Here is a 19,604-nt window from a genome sequence, read left to right on the forward strand (position 1 = left end):
AAACTGAGTGAGTATTTTTCTTTTCTTTATCTTCACTACTCTCCTTCCTTTTCTTCATGTACAATTTGTTGCATAGACTGTTGCACTAAGCCGATAGGTTCTATGAATCAACCCAATTTATATCATCTTTGATTTCAAAATTTAATAAATTAACCAAATGACTCATTTATTTAGTTCTATTCTAACATAAATTTGACTTTAATTTAGAACCTGCTGATAATATCTCCAAAAATTATTGTTAGGAGGAGAATATGTTATAATCCAAATGGAATCAATCTTGAATTGAGTATAGTCCGGAAGTTAATTTGAAAACGTTTTTATGATACAAATTATACACTTTAACATTTTCTTATTTTCTACTATTTGATATTTTCTTAGCATTTTTTTCCTGTGAATTAGATATTTAGATTGATTATTTTTCTTTTATACAATTAGACCAAAAAAGCAAACTCTTTAAAAAAAGTTTGAATGATCCAACCATTGCATATTCCCTCAGGAAGCCATGCTTCTAAATATTTTGAAGACTAAATTATACTCACTTTACTGCACGTGAGATAACATTCGAAATCTTCAACAAACAATGTAATTGTTTACACTGGAAACTCGATCTGGATGAAATCGGTATAAGACAGAAAACAAATTATACCAGAATTTACAACGAGAAATTCATAGTTGATGGTTTAAGGTTTGTCAAACTCCAATAATAGTGGTAAATTTTGCGTAGCAATAATTGGCACTGCAAATACTTTCAAACCCTGTGTAGCAAGTAATCTATGTATGTTTATCAAGGAAACACATTTTAGTGATGGCATGTGCAAAGAAACTCCATGAAAAACTGGTTAATGATCAAATTGACAACAAAAGAGAGAGCTTAACACAAGATCTCCTCAAGGCATGTGTTAGCTACTAACAAAACTTGGGTAGCCTGGAAGAAATGATCCGCGCATGAAATTTTGGTAAATTTTTTTATTGCAGCCATCTAATACAACAAATAAATATTTCACCTAATATCAGGGAAGAAGAACGCACTTTTCAGTGGCTGAATGGTAAATATTATTGTCAGAGCCAATTTTTCAAGAGCTAAACACTCAATGTATTGTAACTTAGCCCCCGTAAAAGTCACCAATCACCACCTCGACTCAATCTCTCCGCTGCTGCCTCGGCTTTCTGTTTCTCCACAATTTCAAGCATCTTGGGATTGAAGAAACGATCACGAACATATTTCCTCTCCTCAGCTTGTATCTCCTTGATGGCACTAGGATATGGATTTTGAGGAAGTCTCTTCCCTTGAAGACGTGCAATTTCCTTCAAACGGGTATATGCTTTCTTCTTTGTCTTCTTCTCTGTCAGATATTCCATCTAGAAAGCGGGAATCAAAGAAAAAAAATCCAACTGATTGTTAGAGGACAAAAGGGTAAAACAAATTGTAGAGATAACATATTCAGGAACCAATTTAGGTTACATACATCAGCTATAGCCATAGCTTGCTCCTCACTAATGCCCTGCTCCTTCAATTCAAGAACCCTCAAGGCAAATACACGAGACGGAGGGGGATCAAAAGCATGAAACCTGTTGAAACATTAATCATGTATATGAATAAGTGATTAATGCATTTGATGCTTCAACTTCATTACTTCCATGAAAAGGCAGACATGGGCTAGAGCCTACTTAAAAGTTCTCTTAATGAAAATGGAGGCAAAATGCAAAATATTAATCTACTCTATGCATCCAATATATGTCAGCCATCAATTAGTAACAACCATTCCTTTGAGGAATTCTTAGCAAATTGATAAAACCAGCATATAGTGCAGCATGTATAATGCATTGAATTAAGAAACCAAGTACATCAAAAACTATTTGTTGAAAAATAAAACTTGAGTATCTCTCATAACCATTAAAAAAATATAAGCAAACAATTATAACTTATCAGATAGCAGAAACAAAGACACAGACATATACTATTTTGCAAAGTCCAAGAGAGAAGTTTTGAAACAGGTTATTAATAGTTACATATTTAAGAACTCAGCCCGCCCCCTAAAAGGGCAAGTCCAAAAAATTAAAGAAAGAGAATTAGAGAACTTCTTTCCAGTTTCCATTGTTTTGACAGCAAGGAAATAAGGAACTCAATTATATACTTGAACCCCCACAAAAAGTAGTTCTAAATGAGAAATATTCATTATAACTAGAGTAAAACCAGATTCTAAACAGTGTTATTAATGGTGGAAAACATGCCATTGCAGCCTATGGTGCTGCCATAGCTGGATTCCCTTCACAAATTGCATGTGGTGGTTGGCAAAAAATCTGCCACGCATTCCGTCATGGCGGCCACAGTGCCACTATTTAGCAACAATGATTCTAAATGCCTATTAAAAAAAATATGACAGATCTATTACCTAGAAATAAAAGGCTAACTCAAACGTGAATCAACAAAATAAACATCAGTCAAGAATATAATTGATATTGCAAACAAAGACACTGTTTAGAGAGGAAATACAAGGGACATGTAATGAATTTAGTGTGTTTGAATTACATGGCAGAGCATATACTTATATTAAGTGTATACTTATATTAAGTGTTAAATACAAGGATAATTACACATAATTACAAGAATATAGCATTACTCTAGCTAACATATAATTCTGCCTTATTAACATTATTACTATAATTACATTATTTCCAACACTTCCCCTCAAGCTAGAGCATATAAGAGATATTTGTCTTACACGCTCCAGCTTAGTGGGAGAATCCCAAGACCTAAGTAAGATCTTTGTCTTCATACGTGAGAGCTTTTCTTGACAAAACCAGCATATATTGATATTTTTTTTCTTTTAATGTGCAACATGTGTAATACAAAAAAAAAAAAAAAAAACTCAATAAGTTTTAAGAAATCAAGTAAATCGAAACCCATTCATTGGAAAAAGAACACTTGAGTATCTCAACTCAACCATTAAAAGAATATATAAGAAAACATTATCAGTAGAAACAAATCAAAGACACAGCACATACTATTGTGCACAGCCCAAGTGAGAAGGTGTAAGAACCTAAGGAGAACCACACCACAAAAGTTAACTATTGTAGTTGCCTGTTAGCACAGTGTATTATACATTTATACTGAACTAAGCAGTTTACATGCTTATTTAGACATTCAGATAAATAATCATGCTAAGAAAGGGACACAATCTAAAAATTCCATCCAAACACACTATAGTTAGTAAACAGGGTGTTACATTACAGCAAAGGTAGCTGGCTACAGGCTGTACACATGACAGCTGATCAGGTAACTGGGGGAATGTTGAGTTACTTATTCTGTTAGTGTTAGGCATAGTAACCAAATCAGGAAAAAACCAATATGGTTGAGAAAATGAGGAAGAGAATTTGTTAATTGTTATATGAAAAAAGTGGCAGAGGGTGTGGGATTTGTGAAGTATTCTCTTATTCCTGGTGTTCCCTCTTTCTTATTTTTTCTTCTCTTGTATTGCCTATTCTGTTTGGATAGACTAGGATTTCAGTTCTTCCATATTGTAACACTGATTTAGATGGACATTTATACTGTTTAGGAATTTCTGTTGCAATCTATTGTGCTGGTACTGTTAAATTGCAGGGTAATCACAACACAAGGAAACAAGTTCATCCTTACTACTATACTAGGAATCAAATAGGAACTCGAAAGATAAGAGCCTGTTTATTTTAAGGCAATACTTTCTGACTTTTCATTGTTTTCACCATTTCACATAAAGATTTTTAAAACAGGAAACAAAGTAAAAATAAATTGACATTTGGGTAACTAAAACATTTCCCTAAACCAAATAGGCATGACATTCTGATTTCCCTCATTTTCACGAACCTAAATTTAAAACCTTGCCTACAATTTTCTCTTGTGGCCACGTCATATTACAACATAGAGACCAGACACATAGCAAGATAGCACCACATCATACAGCAATACAGAAACAAGAACTAGATGCCCAAACATTGCAAATGGAACAAAAACTAGATACAAGGTAAAAGGGAAATACTTTATGGCGTCATGGGATTTGGATTCCGGATATTTCTTATAAAACTTCTTCACATAAACATCCTCGGGAAGAGTAATGGTCGGAATTTTCCCGGCAGACCGAGGAAACGTTGCAGGTGGTGCCCTGATAAACACAGTAAACAATAAAACATTACACAATTTCCAAAAAAAAAAACAAACAAACCATAACCATGATCAAATAAACATTCAGAATAAAAATTCAGTGAATCCCAAAAATTCCCAAAATCATTAAACTCAGAAAAGAAAGTCTAGACCAAGACTTAAAAATAGAACATCACAAGCACAATAACCCTTTAGTATAAAAAAAAAAAAAAAACATTACACAATTTTTCAAAACAAAAATAAATAAGGATCCTCACAATGCTCAAATAAACATTCAAAATAAAAATTCAGTGAATCCCAAGCATTCCTTTTACCGTTAAACTCTGAAAGTGAAATCTAGACCAATACCTGAAAAATGAATATCACAACCATAACCCTTAATTGGAGTCAGCAAACATAAATAAAAAAAATGAATTTTTAAAAAGTGAAATCATGAAACCGAAAAAGGTGCCATTTTTTCAAAAGTGATAAAAACCCAGAAGGGGGATTCTCAAATGGCAAAGGAAAAATGCAAAATCAGAATGCAAAAGACAAAGATTGAAGAGAATGAATCAGAAATTAGAGAGATTAACTGTTCCATGGCTTTGAGCCACGCGGGTTGCGCCTTGGCCAAACCCTTCACGAGCTTCCTCGTTCGAGAAAGAAAATCCCCTCGCATAAACGACATCGTTTTGTTTCTTCTTTGAAATGCTTTCTCTCTGTTACTAGTTTGCGTCTTGCTGTTGGATGTGTTGCACTGAGGAATATGAACGAATAGAACGAAAACGCACAAAGTTTTGTTTTGGTCGATTTTAGTAATCTGAAAATTTCCCTTTTTTCCTATTTCCCTTTTCACATTGCTACTTCAACATGACACTATGACAGTGATAAAATAAGGTTTATTTATTATTTTGATGATCTTTAGGTTTAATTAATTACTCCGAGTCCTTGTATTTTTACAAAATTTCCAATTAGTTGTTTGAATTTTTTCTTTTCTTTTAACTGAGTCCTGGAACTTTTATTTTTTTTCAAATGAGTCCCTAACTTTTATTTATTTTTCAATGGAATATTTCCATCTAATAATCATTACCAAAAAATAATCTCAAATAACTAAAAAAATATGTAGATAGTGATCCTTCTAGAGTATTGTAACTTTATAAGGAAATAACTTAGTTAAATTTGAGATTTTTTTTTAAGTTTTAATATTTTAAAAAGGCATATAATTGTAAAGAAATACCTTACTTGAATTGACCTAAAAATGTTAAAACTTCATAAAAATATTTTATTATTGACTCAGTTATGTATATAACACATTCTAAAATCACCAATCTTTTTGTATGTACCTCTAATTATATCTTTGTGATTATTTTTTCATAATGACAATTAGATAAGGGATTCAATTGAAAAATAAATAAAAATTCAAAGACCCAATTAAAAGAAAAAAGTTTAGGGACTCAATTGAAAATTTGATAAAAGTATAGGACCTATAGATTAATGAACTTTTAATTTATTTTTTAAGTTCAATTTGATCTTTTTGTTTTTAAAAATTAAAAAATATAATTTGGTCCCTTTATTTAAGAGGTTCAACTAAGTCATTTATTTTTAAAATGGATTCAATTTAATTTCATTTTTAATTCGTCAATTTCAAATATTTAAAAAAGGGGACCGATTTTGGTTTTAAATGAGATTAAATTGAACATATTTTATAAAATAGATGATTTAATTGAAACTTTTAAAAATAAAAGGACCAAATTGAACCTAATAAATAAATTAAGAGATTAAATTGAATACATTTTTTATCAAGTCGTTGGTCCGAATAATATTAGAACCAATTCCTTAAAGTAAGATATCGAATTTGAGTCTTGTGAATGAAAAACATGTGATTGAAAGGGGAGATTGGAGACCCACACGTGGCAAATGAGTTGACATGCCACGTGGCATCACTTATCCAATTAGCAATGTCCAAGGATGACACATCATTACTTAACAAAAAGTTAATGTTTAAGACCATTTTGTGTGTCGGAAAAAAAAAACATTTTAGGGACTAAAAATTGGTTCCATCAAAAGTTGAAGGACTTAAAATTTAATTAACCCTTTTTTTACACATAACATAAAGAGAAATGAAAATTTTGGGGGTTCATGGCCCCCATAGAGCTAAACATAGTTCCACCCATGCTTGCATCGATACTACCTCTCCCAAAACCCACATGTGTCAAATGAGGTAACATGCCACATGGCATCACTTACCCAGTCAGTAATGTCCAAGGATGACACATAATTATCTAACATAAGAAGTTAAAGCCAATCGTCAGGGACCATTTTGTGTGTCGGAAAAAAAAATAAGGGACTAAAAGTTGGAAAAATAAAATTTTAATGACTAAAAATTGGTTCCATCAAAAGTTGAAGGACTTAAAACTTAATTAACCCTTTTTTAAGTATAACATAAAGAGAAATGAAAATTTTAGGGGTTCATCACCCCTATAGAACTGAACGTAGGTCCACCCCTACTTGCAACGATATTATCTCTCCTAAAAATTTAGAACATTATTGAATTTTAAGTTCGAAAAAACATGAGAACATGTTTTTACCATCCTCCCTTGATAACCTTATTAAGTTTGGTAGCTTCCTAAGTTATAGAGATCCTAGCTAGAGCCATGAAAACAATTCCATGTCATAGGACTTCTCATGTGGGTATTCTACGTGAGTTATGTTATATATTCGTAGTTCCTTTAGAGAAGGTAGTTTCCTCAAATGTGAAAGTGGTAAACAACTTTGGCAATCGTCCAACCTTAAATAAGTTAAATATTTGAGAGAAATACTAGACATCATAGTGGAAAATGGACACCTTTGTATCCATCCACCCACATACTTTCAAGTTGTTAGGTATCAGGTTGAAGCAATAAAGAATCTCCTCAACATCGTTCAGTTGCTTACTTGACATGTTGGCATCTTTGGCATTCATCATACTTTCACTTTCTCTAGATGCTTAATGTGAAGATCTCCTTTAAGCTTCAGTTATCCCAATTCTACCAAAAAGAAACCTCTTTTCCTTGCCAACAAAGTACCAACTTAATGTGACACCCTCTATCCCACGCATAAATGTACTAATAATAAAAGGAAAAAGAAATCAGAATTAATTAAAAAAATTTAAAACACTTTTAAATAAAATCTTTTCAGAAGGGTAAAAGGTTTACATTCACTTTTCTAACATCATAATATAACTTGTCCAATAAATAATAAAATCATCTCGGTTCAAAACAAGGTCGTTCAAGACTTCATGCAATTAATATAGAAACACATGTTTCAATGTCACATCCTATTAGAGCATTGTGTCCCGACGTCCTTCAGCACAAGGTTCCTTAACATAATTCACCTAATCATCTGAGTTCGAGATCATCACAGAATCCAAACACAAACAATACACGGGGAGTGAGTTATCACATTCCTAACTAATAGAGAAACAAAACAACACGTAGATATACATATCATGTAAATGAGATACAACTTACTTAAACATAACTTACGTAATTCCACCACTTTGTCGCGTAACATCACATCACAACACAACATGTTTCATTCATTTTCACATCATTCACGTACTCAGATATCAAAACACAATATCACTAAATCAATTAATATCAATAAATACACAAGTGTTATGCAACAGATTCAATAAGACTCAAGCCTATATGTAATGTGGTACCATGTTAGTGAAAAACCACTCTGGGCGCTTAGGAGTACATAACAAGTCATACCACACAATGGGTATGTCAAGTCACTCTCACTAAGTAAAATCATAAGGTAACTAGTCAGGGTCACTCTATTTTGCGAGAATGCTCCAACCATATGGGATCAATATAGGCTTAAAAGAGCACTCAAACCAAATGTTTTTACCCCCAAGGCCTAGACTCCGAAGAATCCGTTAGGGCCTCACCTTTCTGATTCAGGTCCAACCCTTAAAACAATTTTTTTTACACACAGACACTGCTCATGAATTATACAATACCAATGACCTCACACTCGTGTTTCAAACACGTTTAACACATTGCGCTACAATTTAACACTAGTTCCTAACAAGGAAACCTACACTTTCCCTTTAACACTGCGCATAAACACTTTTCTCAAGGTAAACACTGGTTGGGTTATTGTATAATTCACAGCTCACAACACAAGTATTGTCACATCAAGTATTAAACACATACTTATTCACAATCAAATCTCATGTCCACAATTTCACATCTCATAATGTCACAATCCACCATCACATGTTTATGTGTATCTCACAAATTAACACATGTTCAACTTTGCACTTATACTCAATCTCAATAAAATTATTTATCATGTTAGATCTTATCCAAAACACAAACAAATCATACAAAAATGTTTCTCACAATACGAGGAGTAAAATTCCTCAAACAGTTCACATAATCATACAAAAAGAATTACAATAATTTGTATAAAATAAACAATTAAAGAGAATATTATTTAGAGCACAATTCATGTTAATTAACAAAAAAACTCAATTTTTAGGATTCATACTCAACACAAAAACACATCAATTTCACCATAACTTTTCACTGGGACATCAATTGATCTGTCAAACATGTATAATTCAATTATAATTGTAAAGATAGAACCAAAATTTGCAAAAACACCCCAAAAACTCATTCCAATCGATACTCTAAGGATTCCTACACATGTTCATTCTAATCCCCAAGCGTGAGTAACTCATCCCTTACCTCTAAGCGGGTTCACGTGTGTATTCTGACAGCGATAGCGACATCTCTAGAAATTTTTTGATATTCCTCAAGTTTTTCCTCTGATTTGCTCTAATAGTGTTTCCAAGCGTTAGAGAGAAGGAAAAGAGATTAAAGTCTTCATTTTGTACTATCTTTGTGCGATTCACTTTTCTCTCTCCATGAATAATATTTCACAAATTGCAATGGTGAAGGTGTGCGGAGTTGAATCTAAAACTGGGTGCCTAAATTTCATGACAATCCAACGGTGGACGAGTCTGAGATCGTAATTTTACTAGACAAGTTTTGAGTTTTTATAGGAAAAGAGAAAGTTACAATGCGAAAGACATTTCTCTTTGCTCCGAATTTTTTTTGCAATTTCCAACGGTGTAAGTGCTTGAAAATGAGTTGCGAACCTGGTGCTGAAATATCATGACGATTCAATAGTTAATGAGTTAAAGATCGTTGTTTTACTAAGATAAATTTGAGTGTATGCGGAAAAAAGAGAGGGTTTTGGGAGGGGAAAAGAGAAATTGAGAGGAAGAGGAGACCTAAAACCCAACATATCTTTATTTATAGTTAGGATACTCACAACCTATTATTTACTTTATTTATTTATTTTTATTATTTTATAAAAAAACCTATTTTATTTTCTATCAAATGAATAAATCAAATATTTTTTTCCCTTCAAACTATTATTTTAATTAATAAAATTATTTCTCCTTATTTATTTAATTACAAAAACTTCATCATTTTTCTAAAACTATTTATTTTTAAATAAATTTTTTTTTAATTTATTTACGAAAAAAATGAGATATTACACTTAAAATCCTTAAGGGAAGTCAGTTTCTCAATTTGAGGAGGCAAGCTTGTCAGTGAGTAACAATCTTTCACAAATAGTTGTTGAAGGGCTTTTAAGCATATCAAACTGTTATGGAACTTTTGAAGACTTCGACAATTGTTTAACTTTAGTATCTTCAAATTCCGCAATTCACATAGCGATTCTGGAAGAGTTTTGAAGTTGCCTCTAGAAAGATTCAATTACCTGATGTTTTAAATCACCAATTGAAGATGTCAATGTTGTTATTCCTTTAAAGTCAAGCACTCGCAAAGAGTAACATTTAAATACATAAGGAGAATAACGGTGCCCAGAGTAATTAATATAGGTCCTCAAAGATTTGACTTGATGCAACAGGATTGAATTAATAAGCTCTAAAGAAAATCTCTTCATATAATTTGAGAGATGATGAATTCTTTCAGGCAAATCACTTATAGAGATGTCATCTGTGACACAACAAATATCTTCTGCAATAGATAACACAAGATATCGTGCATCTTGAAACTTGTAACTTTGTCAAATTCATCTCTCTCAATATCCTGGAAAAATAATCTCCAATATAATTCATTCCACACACCACCATCACCAACCTCTTTAGCGTCTAATCTTTCATTAGATGAAATGAATCCATTAGCCATCCAAAGTTCAATTAAATATTGCTTCTCTATTTTTTCATCTTTGGGAAAGATTGCACAATATGCAAAACACTGTCTTAGTTTTATAGGTAAGTTCAAATAACTTAATCTCAGGACAAACATTATGGATTTTTCATTGTGTGATAACTTCAAAAGTTTGCTTTCCTTAACATTGAGCCACTTATTTTTGTTTCTTTTGAAGCGTAAAATACCTCCTAGTGCTTTTGCTGCAAGAGGCACCCCCTACATTTCTTTACTATCTCCCTCCCTATGACCACAAGCTCTTCTTGTTCTACGTCATTTTGTCCAAATGTTCGGTGTTTAAACAATTCCCAACAATCATTGTCGGATAGCTCAGACAATTCATGAGGAGACATTGTTCCCATGATTGTTGCAACCTTTGAAAGACGAGTAGTTACCAAAATGGAAGCACCCTTTACCCCATATGCCAGTACAGATTTCAACTTTAGTCAATTCTCTTGCTCATCATCCAAAACAAGCAAATATCTTTTTCTTTGAAGCAAATGTTGAAGTTTTCTTTGTAGTGGTTGTAGATCCAAATCCTTACAGTGACACGCAGATGCTTCTTCGATGATAGCTTTTGTCATTCTCTTCAAACTGAAATCTTCTGAAACAAATACCCAAATTCTTAACTCAAAGTGGTTGACTACCCTCTCATGATTGAAAATGAGTTGGGAAAGTGTTGTTTTTCCAAGTCCCCCTAGACCAATGATTGGTAGACGGATAAATCCTCAACATGAGAAGCATCACCAATTAAAAAGTCTACAATTTTATCAGTATCTTCTTTTCGTCCGTAGACTTGTGGTTCAGGGATGAATGAGGTGATTTGGAGCCACTCAATGACACCACTCCTTCTCTCAGCTCAGTTAAATGAAACTTAGTCCTTTCATCAAGAATTTCATCTAATCTCTCACGTATCCTTTTCATTTTCTTAACAATTTTTTTATCGGAAAACAACATGCTTGGGATGAAAAGAGGATAAGTAAGAGCCTTGTACCTTGTCTAGTAGATCAAACTCTTCCAAGATGTCATCCAGAATGAGAGATTCATCTTTTAGCTTTGCCAGCCAATCCTTAATAACTCTATTTGAGAATTGTTTCTCCTCAGCATCTTCAAGTGTAGCCTTGATTGTAGTGAACAAGCTAGCAAGCCTTTTCATGTCATCATCGACACCCAAAAATTGTCCCAGCTCCTTTTGCAAGATTGATTTCAAATTCTCAAGCACAATTTCAAGGACAGCCTCAGCCATATTGTAACTATGCCAGATGGAAATGAAAGAGGGATCACTTGTGTGTATGCTTAACATGTGAGAAAGTTGCCCACTAATAACACAATGGAATATTTTGCAAGCAAGCAAAGGTTTCTCAAGTACTTTATGAAGCAATCATGGAATAGTTAGTAGAAATAGCTGCATGCACACGGCAACAGGGTTCCCCAAAGCACTGATGTGCCTTTTAAATGTACACAGGGTTTGGAGTTTCTTGCTTGTTTATGAGAACCTTAATGCTGGAGATGATGATTTTGATTTACCAATGACCTCAATCAAAAAAACATTTGATCAATGTCTTTTCTTATATAAAATAAATTAAATTACAAAAATAAAACTAATAATAGAAGAAAAAATAAAGAACAAAAAACATCTCATGTGCTTCTCAAATACAATAAATTACAAAAAAAAAAAAAAAAGGTTTAACAATGAGCTTTGTAAATTGGTACAGACATACATACGCATATTGTTTTGGTCGTCCGTGTTACAAACTTAAAATCGCATTCGGGATGTATATAAGTTGCGTTTCTGTTTATCAAATTAATCAGATCAAATCTCTTCATCAAAACATTTTTTTTTAGCTCAACATTTTTCTTTGTTTTTTTTGTTGTTTTTAATTTACAAATATCTACCTGTGTATTTTGTTCTAGTTCGTGTGAGTGTTTTCATAAAATAAAATAGTTATTAGATTTTTTTTGAAATCTGTATTATTTGTTCTTGTTTGAGATTAGCGTTCTTCTGAAGTTAGGTGAGATTTCAGTTCAACTGATGATATTTTTATTTGCTAATTACTGTTTAATTAATTTCTTTATGAAAGTAATTTTTTTCTTTAAATATGTAAAAGTATTATTTGTTTATGAAAGTTGATTTGGAAAGACAGGTCTTTTCTACATGTTGACTGACATTGTTGGCAAGAGGGCAAAGAAATTTTCGTTAAAATAATAACTAATTGAAGTGAACAAATGAATGAATTGGATTTCTTTCTCAAGAAAAAAGATCAAGAAATCCTTCCCCCTCTCCCAACCATCTCCAACTCCTCCCTTGGTTCAATTTATTCGTTGTCAGGGAAATATAAAGTTGGTTGGGTGGTTAAGAAGAAAGAAAAAAAATAAAAAAAAAGTCGTGGGTTTAATTCCTTCTATTAATAAAAACTAATAAATGAACCATTAACATTTGTGGATATTTTTTTTTATTCAGTGTCCTTCGGTGTCTAGCCATGAAACTGATATTTTCATTGGATTTACATCTTTAACAGTAAATGTTGTATTTGTAGAATAATAGTGTGTAAATACTAACTAGTTAATAATAAAAATGTAGTTTCTAAATTCTAAAATTTCAAATTTTATTAATTTTTCTTTACCACCATAATAGATTAATGAACTGTACCTGCTGGACTCCACCATCTCATTGTGATAATTAATTTGTACTAGTATTTTTGTTGGAGACAATGCTGCTTTCACCTTGTTACAGTCATTGCTCCGAAACAAATCCAACTAATGCTTCTAAATAAGGCTCAAACAATAAATAGAATTGAAAAAGCCACATTTCCCTGGTATAGACAAGATTTGAGATGTCAAGGGTGTCTTTTCATAGCTGAGAATGTGACACCCTCTATCCCGACATACATAATAGGATGCATGACTTATTGTAAATCTTATGATACTATCTTTTATTCCTATAGATAAAAAAAAAAAAGATAAGATTTGAGATGGATTGACAGTGGACATATTTACTAATCCAGTCAAAGTAGTATATGTCTAATGAACCTGGTGCTGCATAATTTTGCATCCATGTCCTGTTTAGTTGAATTTCCGCCTCCAACCTTAAAGTTAGTCACAAAAGTTAGGAGCTCAAGTATAAGTGTTATGCCAAATTATATCTCACCAAACAATATATATAATCTCTTCTAGGAAAATGAGGAAAATTCTGTTCTATAGATGCTACTAAATGAATCTTGTGAACCTTGTGGTTGTGAAAAGCTCTGTTGTGAGAAATCTGGTTCAAGCTATCGCATGTTGTTAAGAAAAGAAAGGTGGTATAAAATAAAATTGTTGACTGACAACTTTTATTGTTAATTGTTGATAACTTCTATAAAAAAAATTATATCTATACATATTGTACACGTTAAAAAGCTTGTGGGGGCCTGTGAGAATGACCATAAATATCATGATTAATCACGAGTCAATTCTGTGTCAGCAAAATTCCAATAATACATTTACTTGTGGGTTCGTTGCTGACTTCCTGAGTCTAAGCAAAATGTCTTCTTGTCTGCTTTTTAAACTTATCATTTGATATCATCGCATTACCATTTTTGAAGCATACAGCCTCTCTAGCATTGCATTTTCATTTTGTGAGTTAGAACTTGGAATTGAAGATGGCTGAGGCTGTCCTTGAAATTGTGCTTGAAAATTTGAACTCACTCGTTCAAAAGGAGCTGGGACTATTTTTGGGTTTCAATCAAGACATGGCAAGGCTTGCCAGCTTGCTCATTACAATCAAGGCTACACTCGAAGATGCCGTGGAGAAGCAATTCTCAAATAGAGCCGTAAAAGATTGGCTGGGAAAGCTAAAAGATGCAGCTCACATTTTGGATGACATCTTGGATGAGTGTGCCTATGAAGCATTGGAGTTGGAATACTAGGGAGTCAAGTCTGGTCTATCACACAAGGTACAAGGCTCTTTGTTATCCTCTTTCCATCCCAAGCACATTGTTTTTCGTTACAAAATTGCTAAGAAAATGAAAAGGATGAGTGAGAGATTGGATGAAATTGCTGATGAAAGGACTAAGTTTCATTTGGTCGACATGGTTCTTGAGAGAAGAAGTGGAGTCATTGAGTGGTGTCAAACTACATCATTCATCACTGAACCACAAGTTTATGGGAGAGAAGAAGATAAGGATAAAATTGTAGACTTTTTTGTTGTAATGCTTCTCGTTTTGAGAATTTATTGATTTATCCAATCATAGGTCAAGGTGGACTTGGAAAAACAACACTTGCCCAACTCATCTTCAATCATGAAAAGGTAGCCAACTACTTTGAGTTAAGAATTTGGGTATGTGTTTTGGAAGACTTCAGTTTGAAGAGAATGACAAAAGCTATCACCGAAGCAACATCTGGGTGTCATTGTGAGGATTTGGATATAGAGCCACTACAAAGAGAACTTCAAGCTTTGCTTCAGAGAAAAAGATATTTGCTTGTTTTGGATGACGTATGGGATGATGAGCAAGAAAATTGGCGAAGGTTGAAATCAGTACTGGTTTATGGGACGAAGGGTTCTTCTATTTTGGTCACCACTCGTCTTTTAAAGGTTACAACAATCATGGTAACTATGCCTCCTCATGAATTAGCAATGCTATCTTACAATGATTGTTAGGAATTGTTTAAACACCGAGCCTTTCGACCAAATGAGGTAGAACAAGTAGAGTTTGTGGTCATTGGGAAAGAGATAGTAAGGAAGTGTGGGGGAGATCCTCTGGCAGCAAAAGCATTAAAAGGTCTTTTATGATTCAAAAGAGAGAAAAACGAGTGGCTCTATGTTAAGGAAAGCAACCTTCAGAGTTTACCACACAGTGAAAACTTCATAATGTCTGCCCTGAGATTAAGTTACTTGAACTTACCAACAAAACTCAGACAATGTTTTGCTTATTGTGCAGCAGTATTTGACAAAGATGAAAAAAATACAAAATAATATTTAATTGAACTTTGGATAGCTAATGGATTCATTTCATGTAATGAAATATTAGATGCTTATGATGTTGGTGATGGTGTGTGAAATGAATTATATTGGAGATAGTTTTTCCAAGATGTTGAGAGAAATGAGTTTGGAGGAGTCACAAGTTTCAAGATGCATGATCTTGTTCACGATCTTGCACAATTTGTTGTAGGAGAGGTTTATTGTGTTTCTTTGTCTGAAAGAATCCGCCATCTCTCAGATAACACTAAAAAATCCATTAATCGAATCCAATTGCATCCAATTGCATCCAATTAAATCTTTGAGGAAGTGTACATTGGCACATCCACTTTCTGGTCATGCATTGAAATGTTATTGGTTGAGGGTGCTTCATTACCATTCACTGGGAAAACTATTATCTTCAATTGGTCATTTAAAACATCTAAGGTACTTGAATCTTTGTGAGAGCTTTTTCGAAAGTCTTGAATCGCTATGTAAATTGTGGAATTTGTAGGTATTGAACTTAGACAATTGTATCTGTCTCCAAAAGTTGTAAAACAGTTTAATACGCTTGAAATCTCTACAACGGCTATCTTTCAATTGTTGCATCTCACTATCAAGCTTACCTCTTCAAATAAGGAAGTTGACTTCCCTAAGGAGTTTAACAACGTACTTTGTTGGCAAAGAAAAAGGGTTCTTTTTGGAAGAGTTGGGAGCACTGAAGCTTAAAGGAGATCTTCATATTGAGCATTTAGGGAAAGTAAAAAATGTAAAGGATGCCAAAGAAGTCAATATGTCAAATAAGTAACTGAATGAGTTGTGTTTGTCATCGGACGAAAATGAAGAGTCCAACTTACAAGAAAATGTTGAGGAGATTTTTGTAGTGCTTCAACCTGATACCCAACAACTTAAGAGTTTGGGCATGTTCAGATATAATGTAACATCCCAATTTTTCGTAAATAAATTTAAAAAGCTTTTTAGTAATAAATAAATAAATAAATAAATATAGAGCAAATAATAGGCTGAGTACCCTAGGTATAAATAGTTATGTTAAGTCAGCTGCCTCCTTTTGGCCTCATTTTCGTTTTTCCCCTTCTCCTCTCAAAACCCTTTCTTTTTCCCGCAGCCCACCAAACCAGTCTCAGAAAAACAACGATCTCGAATCCGTTCACCGTTGGATCGTCGTGAAATTTGAGTATCATGTTCGCAACACAATTCCGAGCATTCTCACCGTTGGGAATTTCGATATCATGTCTGAAATGAGAGAAAAACCCTTCGCATTGTAGCCTTTTTCTTTCCCGCAGAAATCCAGAGCTGTCTTGGTAAAACTACGATCCCGGTTTCGTTAACCGTTGGATTATTGTGAAATTTGGATATGTTGTTCGAAATTCAATTCCGCACGCTTCCACCGTTGGGATTTGCTAGATAATATTCGTGGAGGGAGAAAAAGGAATCGTATGAAGACAGTACAAGTGGAGGTTTCAATCTCTTCTCCGTCTCTCTGACGTTTGGGAATTCTATCGGAGCAGTCGGATGAATAATTGAAAGAATTTCCGGGAACCGCTAGAGATGTTGCTATCGCTGGCTGAAGACACGTGAGCCCGCTTAGAGGTAAGGGATGAGTTATTCACAGTTGGGGATTAGTGAGAACATGTGTAGGGATCCTTAGAGGATTAAATTGGGATTTTATTTTGGGATGTTTGTTAAATTGCAATTTTTCCTTTATGATTATAAATAAAATATTGATGTCCTGATAAAAATTGCTTGATAAATTGTGCTCTTGATATTTGTATATTTGGACCTATGATTTGGATATAATTGTGTAATATTATTTGAGGGGTTTTAGTCCTCATGTTGTGATAGTCTTTTATATAAATTGTTATATTGAGGATATGAAATGATAATTCAAATTGTGAGTATGTGATGAATTGTAGAATAACATGTTGCTTTGAGATTATAATATTGTTATTGAGATTGAGTATAAGTGTAAAGTTGAACATGTGTTAATTTGTGAGATACGTGTAAACATGTGATGGTGGATTGTGACACTATGAGATGTGAAATTGTGAATGAGTTCTAGTTGTGGATAAGTGTGTAGTTAACACTTGATGTGAAATTACTTGTGTTGTAAGCTATGAATTGTACAATACCCGACCAGCGTTATCTTGAGAAAAGCGTTGATGCGCAGTGTTAAAGAGAAAATGTAGGTTTCCTATTTAGGAACCAGTGTTAAATCGTAGCGCAATGGTGTTGAACGTGTTTAAAACACGAGTGTAAGGTCGTGGGTATTGTATAATTCATGAGCAGTGTCTGCATGTAAAAAAAAATTATTTTAGGGGTTGGACCTGAATCAGGAGGGAGAGGCCCTGACGGACTCTTCGGAGTGTAGGCCTTGGGGGTCACCGGGTTTGAGTGCTCCTTTAAGCCTATGCTGATCTCATATGGTTGGAGCATTCTCGCAAAACATCGTGACCCTGACTGGTCTCCCTATGATCTTACTTAGTGAGAGTGACCTGACAAACCCATTGTGTGGTGTGTCTTGTTATGTACTCCTAAGCGCCCCAGGGTGGTTTTTCACTGACATGGTACCACATTGCATATAAAATTGAGTCTTAGCATAACTATTGCATATGCTTGCTAATTGATGTGTTATTATATCTTGATCGAAGTGTGGGATTCTTGTGTAATGTGATCGATAATTAAAAAGTGAATTTTGAATGACGAAGTGGTGAAGTTACGTGAGCTATGTTTAAGCAAGTGGTATCTCATTTATATAATATGTATATTTAATTGTCTTGTTTCTCTATTAGCTAGGAATGTGATAACTCACTCCCTGTGTGTTGTTGTGTTTGGATCCTGTGATGATCTTGAACTTGTGTTCGGGGGAGTAGATGAATAGGTGGATGACTATGAAGAACCTCATGCTAGAGGACACGGGAACACCACGCTCTGATAGGATGTGACATTAGGATATATGTTCTATATTAATTGTATGAGACTTATATGACTTTCTTTGAGTCGAGATGACTTTATTATTTATTTGGACAAGTTTGAATATGATGTAGAAGAAAGTGAATGTGAGCCTTTTACCCATTTGAAAAGCTTGTATTTAAAAATGTTTTAAAAATACTTTTAATTAATATTTGAATTTTTATTCCTTTATTAATATATATGTGAGGGGTAGAGGGTGTCACATATAAAGGTATCCATTTCCCACCTTGGATAGGAGGTTTGTAGTCCTACTCTAAAGGGATTGGTGATTGGCAGTTGCAGAGAGATAGGAGGTTTGCATGAGGCTTTACAACATATGACTGCCCTGCACTCATTACAATTATACAATCTTTCAAACCTAGAATACTTATGACTGCTTTGGAAACCTTGTCTTGCTTCGCAAATTGACTGTTTATAACTGTTCCAAGTTGAGGTGTCCTACAAAGGGCCTAAGCCTTAGCAGAAGCGATGTCAGAAGGAAAAGGGAGAGGACTGGCCAAAACTAGCTCATAATCCCCATATTAGAGTGGGTGGTGAACAATATGATTCAAGTGCAGATATATTATGAATCCCATTCCATTGTGTATTTATATATATCTACAATTAACATGGTTAAGAAGGGAAAGAGATTTGGGGAATATTTTATTCTATGCATATTTCATAGTTTCATCTTATTCTGTTATACTGCACAATTTGTTTTGTTCTGAAAATGAAACTTGTTTTCTTCCTTGTGATAACAAGTTTTGCAACTTTGAGATCTGTAGATTGAAGATTTCAGAGCTCTTGGACCATGTTTGAAGATTCAATTCTTCTTCCTTTCAGCTAAGTTCACAGTGAAGTATAGCCTAAGATTTGACAAACATCTCCAGATATTTGTATTGTTTGCTCCTTTGCTTATTTGACCTCTCACGGTCTTTTTATCAATATAATAAAAAGTGGATTTGTATTATTTGTTATATTCCCTTTTCAGCAATAAAGAAGTTTAGGCCTTGTGTTTGCATAATTTAAACTATCAACTTCACCAAGACTTGTTGTGCTTGGTAATGGAAATAAAGTACTTTATCCTCTATATTCAATGCTTTCAGCTTTTACAGGTTTCATATTCTCAAAGGATGATTTGATCTTTTTATTCTGTAACTTCAAAATATTGCTGAAATGCTCCCATTAGTTGGTTCAGGGACCAGTCTTGAGTATTTTCAATCACCTTGATGATCCAACTTCATTACATACTAGCAAGCATTGCCAAACAAGAAAAAGAACAAAGCATCTAAAAGTGCATCTTTTATTTATAACATTTAAAAGCACATTTTTAACACCTGTAAAAACAGAA

The 19,604-nt window shown here is 33.6% G+C and overlaps 1 protein-coding gene and 2 pseudogenes across 1 annotated transcript; 1 reads left to right on the forward strand and 2 right to left on the reverse strand.

Moving 5' to 3' along the window:
* Nucleotides 1–1,114: 1,114 nt before the first annotated feature.
* On the reverse strand, nucleotides 1,115–4,904 carry LOC100527021 (uncharacterized). Its single transcript, NM_001250491.2, is given in 4 exon segments — nucleotides 1,115–1,359; nucleotides 1,467–1,569; nucleotides 4,017–4,139; nucleotides 4,711–4,904. Coding segments are annotated over 4 exon segments (561 nt in total). The 5' UTR covers nucleotides 4,806–4,904; the 3' UTR covers nucleotides 1,115–1,119.
* A 5,197-nt stretch (nucleotides 4,905–10,101) lies between these two features.
* LOC100794573 (putative disease resistance protein RGA1) lies at nucleotides 10,102–11,979 on the reverse strand (annotated as a pseudogene).
* Nucleotides 11,980–13,873: 1,894 nt separating this feature from the next.
* Nucleotides 13,874–15,664, forward strand: LOC102664147 (putative disease resistance protein RGA3; annotated as a pseudogene).
* The last annotated feature ends 3,940 nt before the right edge of the window (nucleotides 15,665–19,604 follow it).

This window comes from Glycine max, chromosome 2 (assembly GCF_000004515.6).
Source record: "Glycine max cultivar Williams 82 chromosome 2, Glycine_max_v4.0, whole genome shotgun sequence".
Classification (NCBI taxonomy): Eukaryota; Viridiplantae; Streptophyta; class Magnoliopsida; order Fabales; family Fabaceae; genus Glycine; species Glycine max.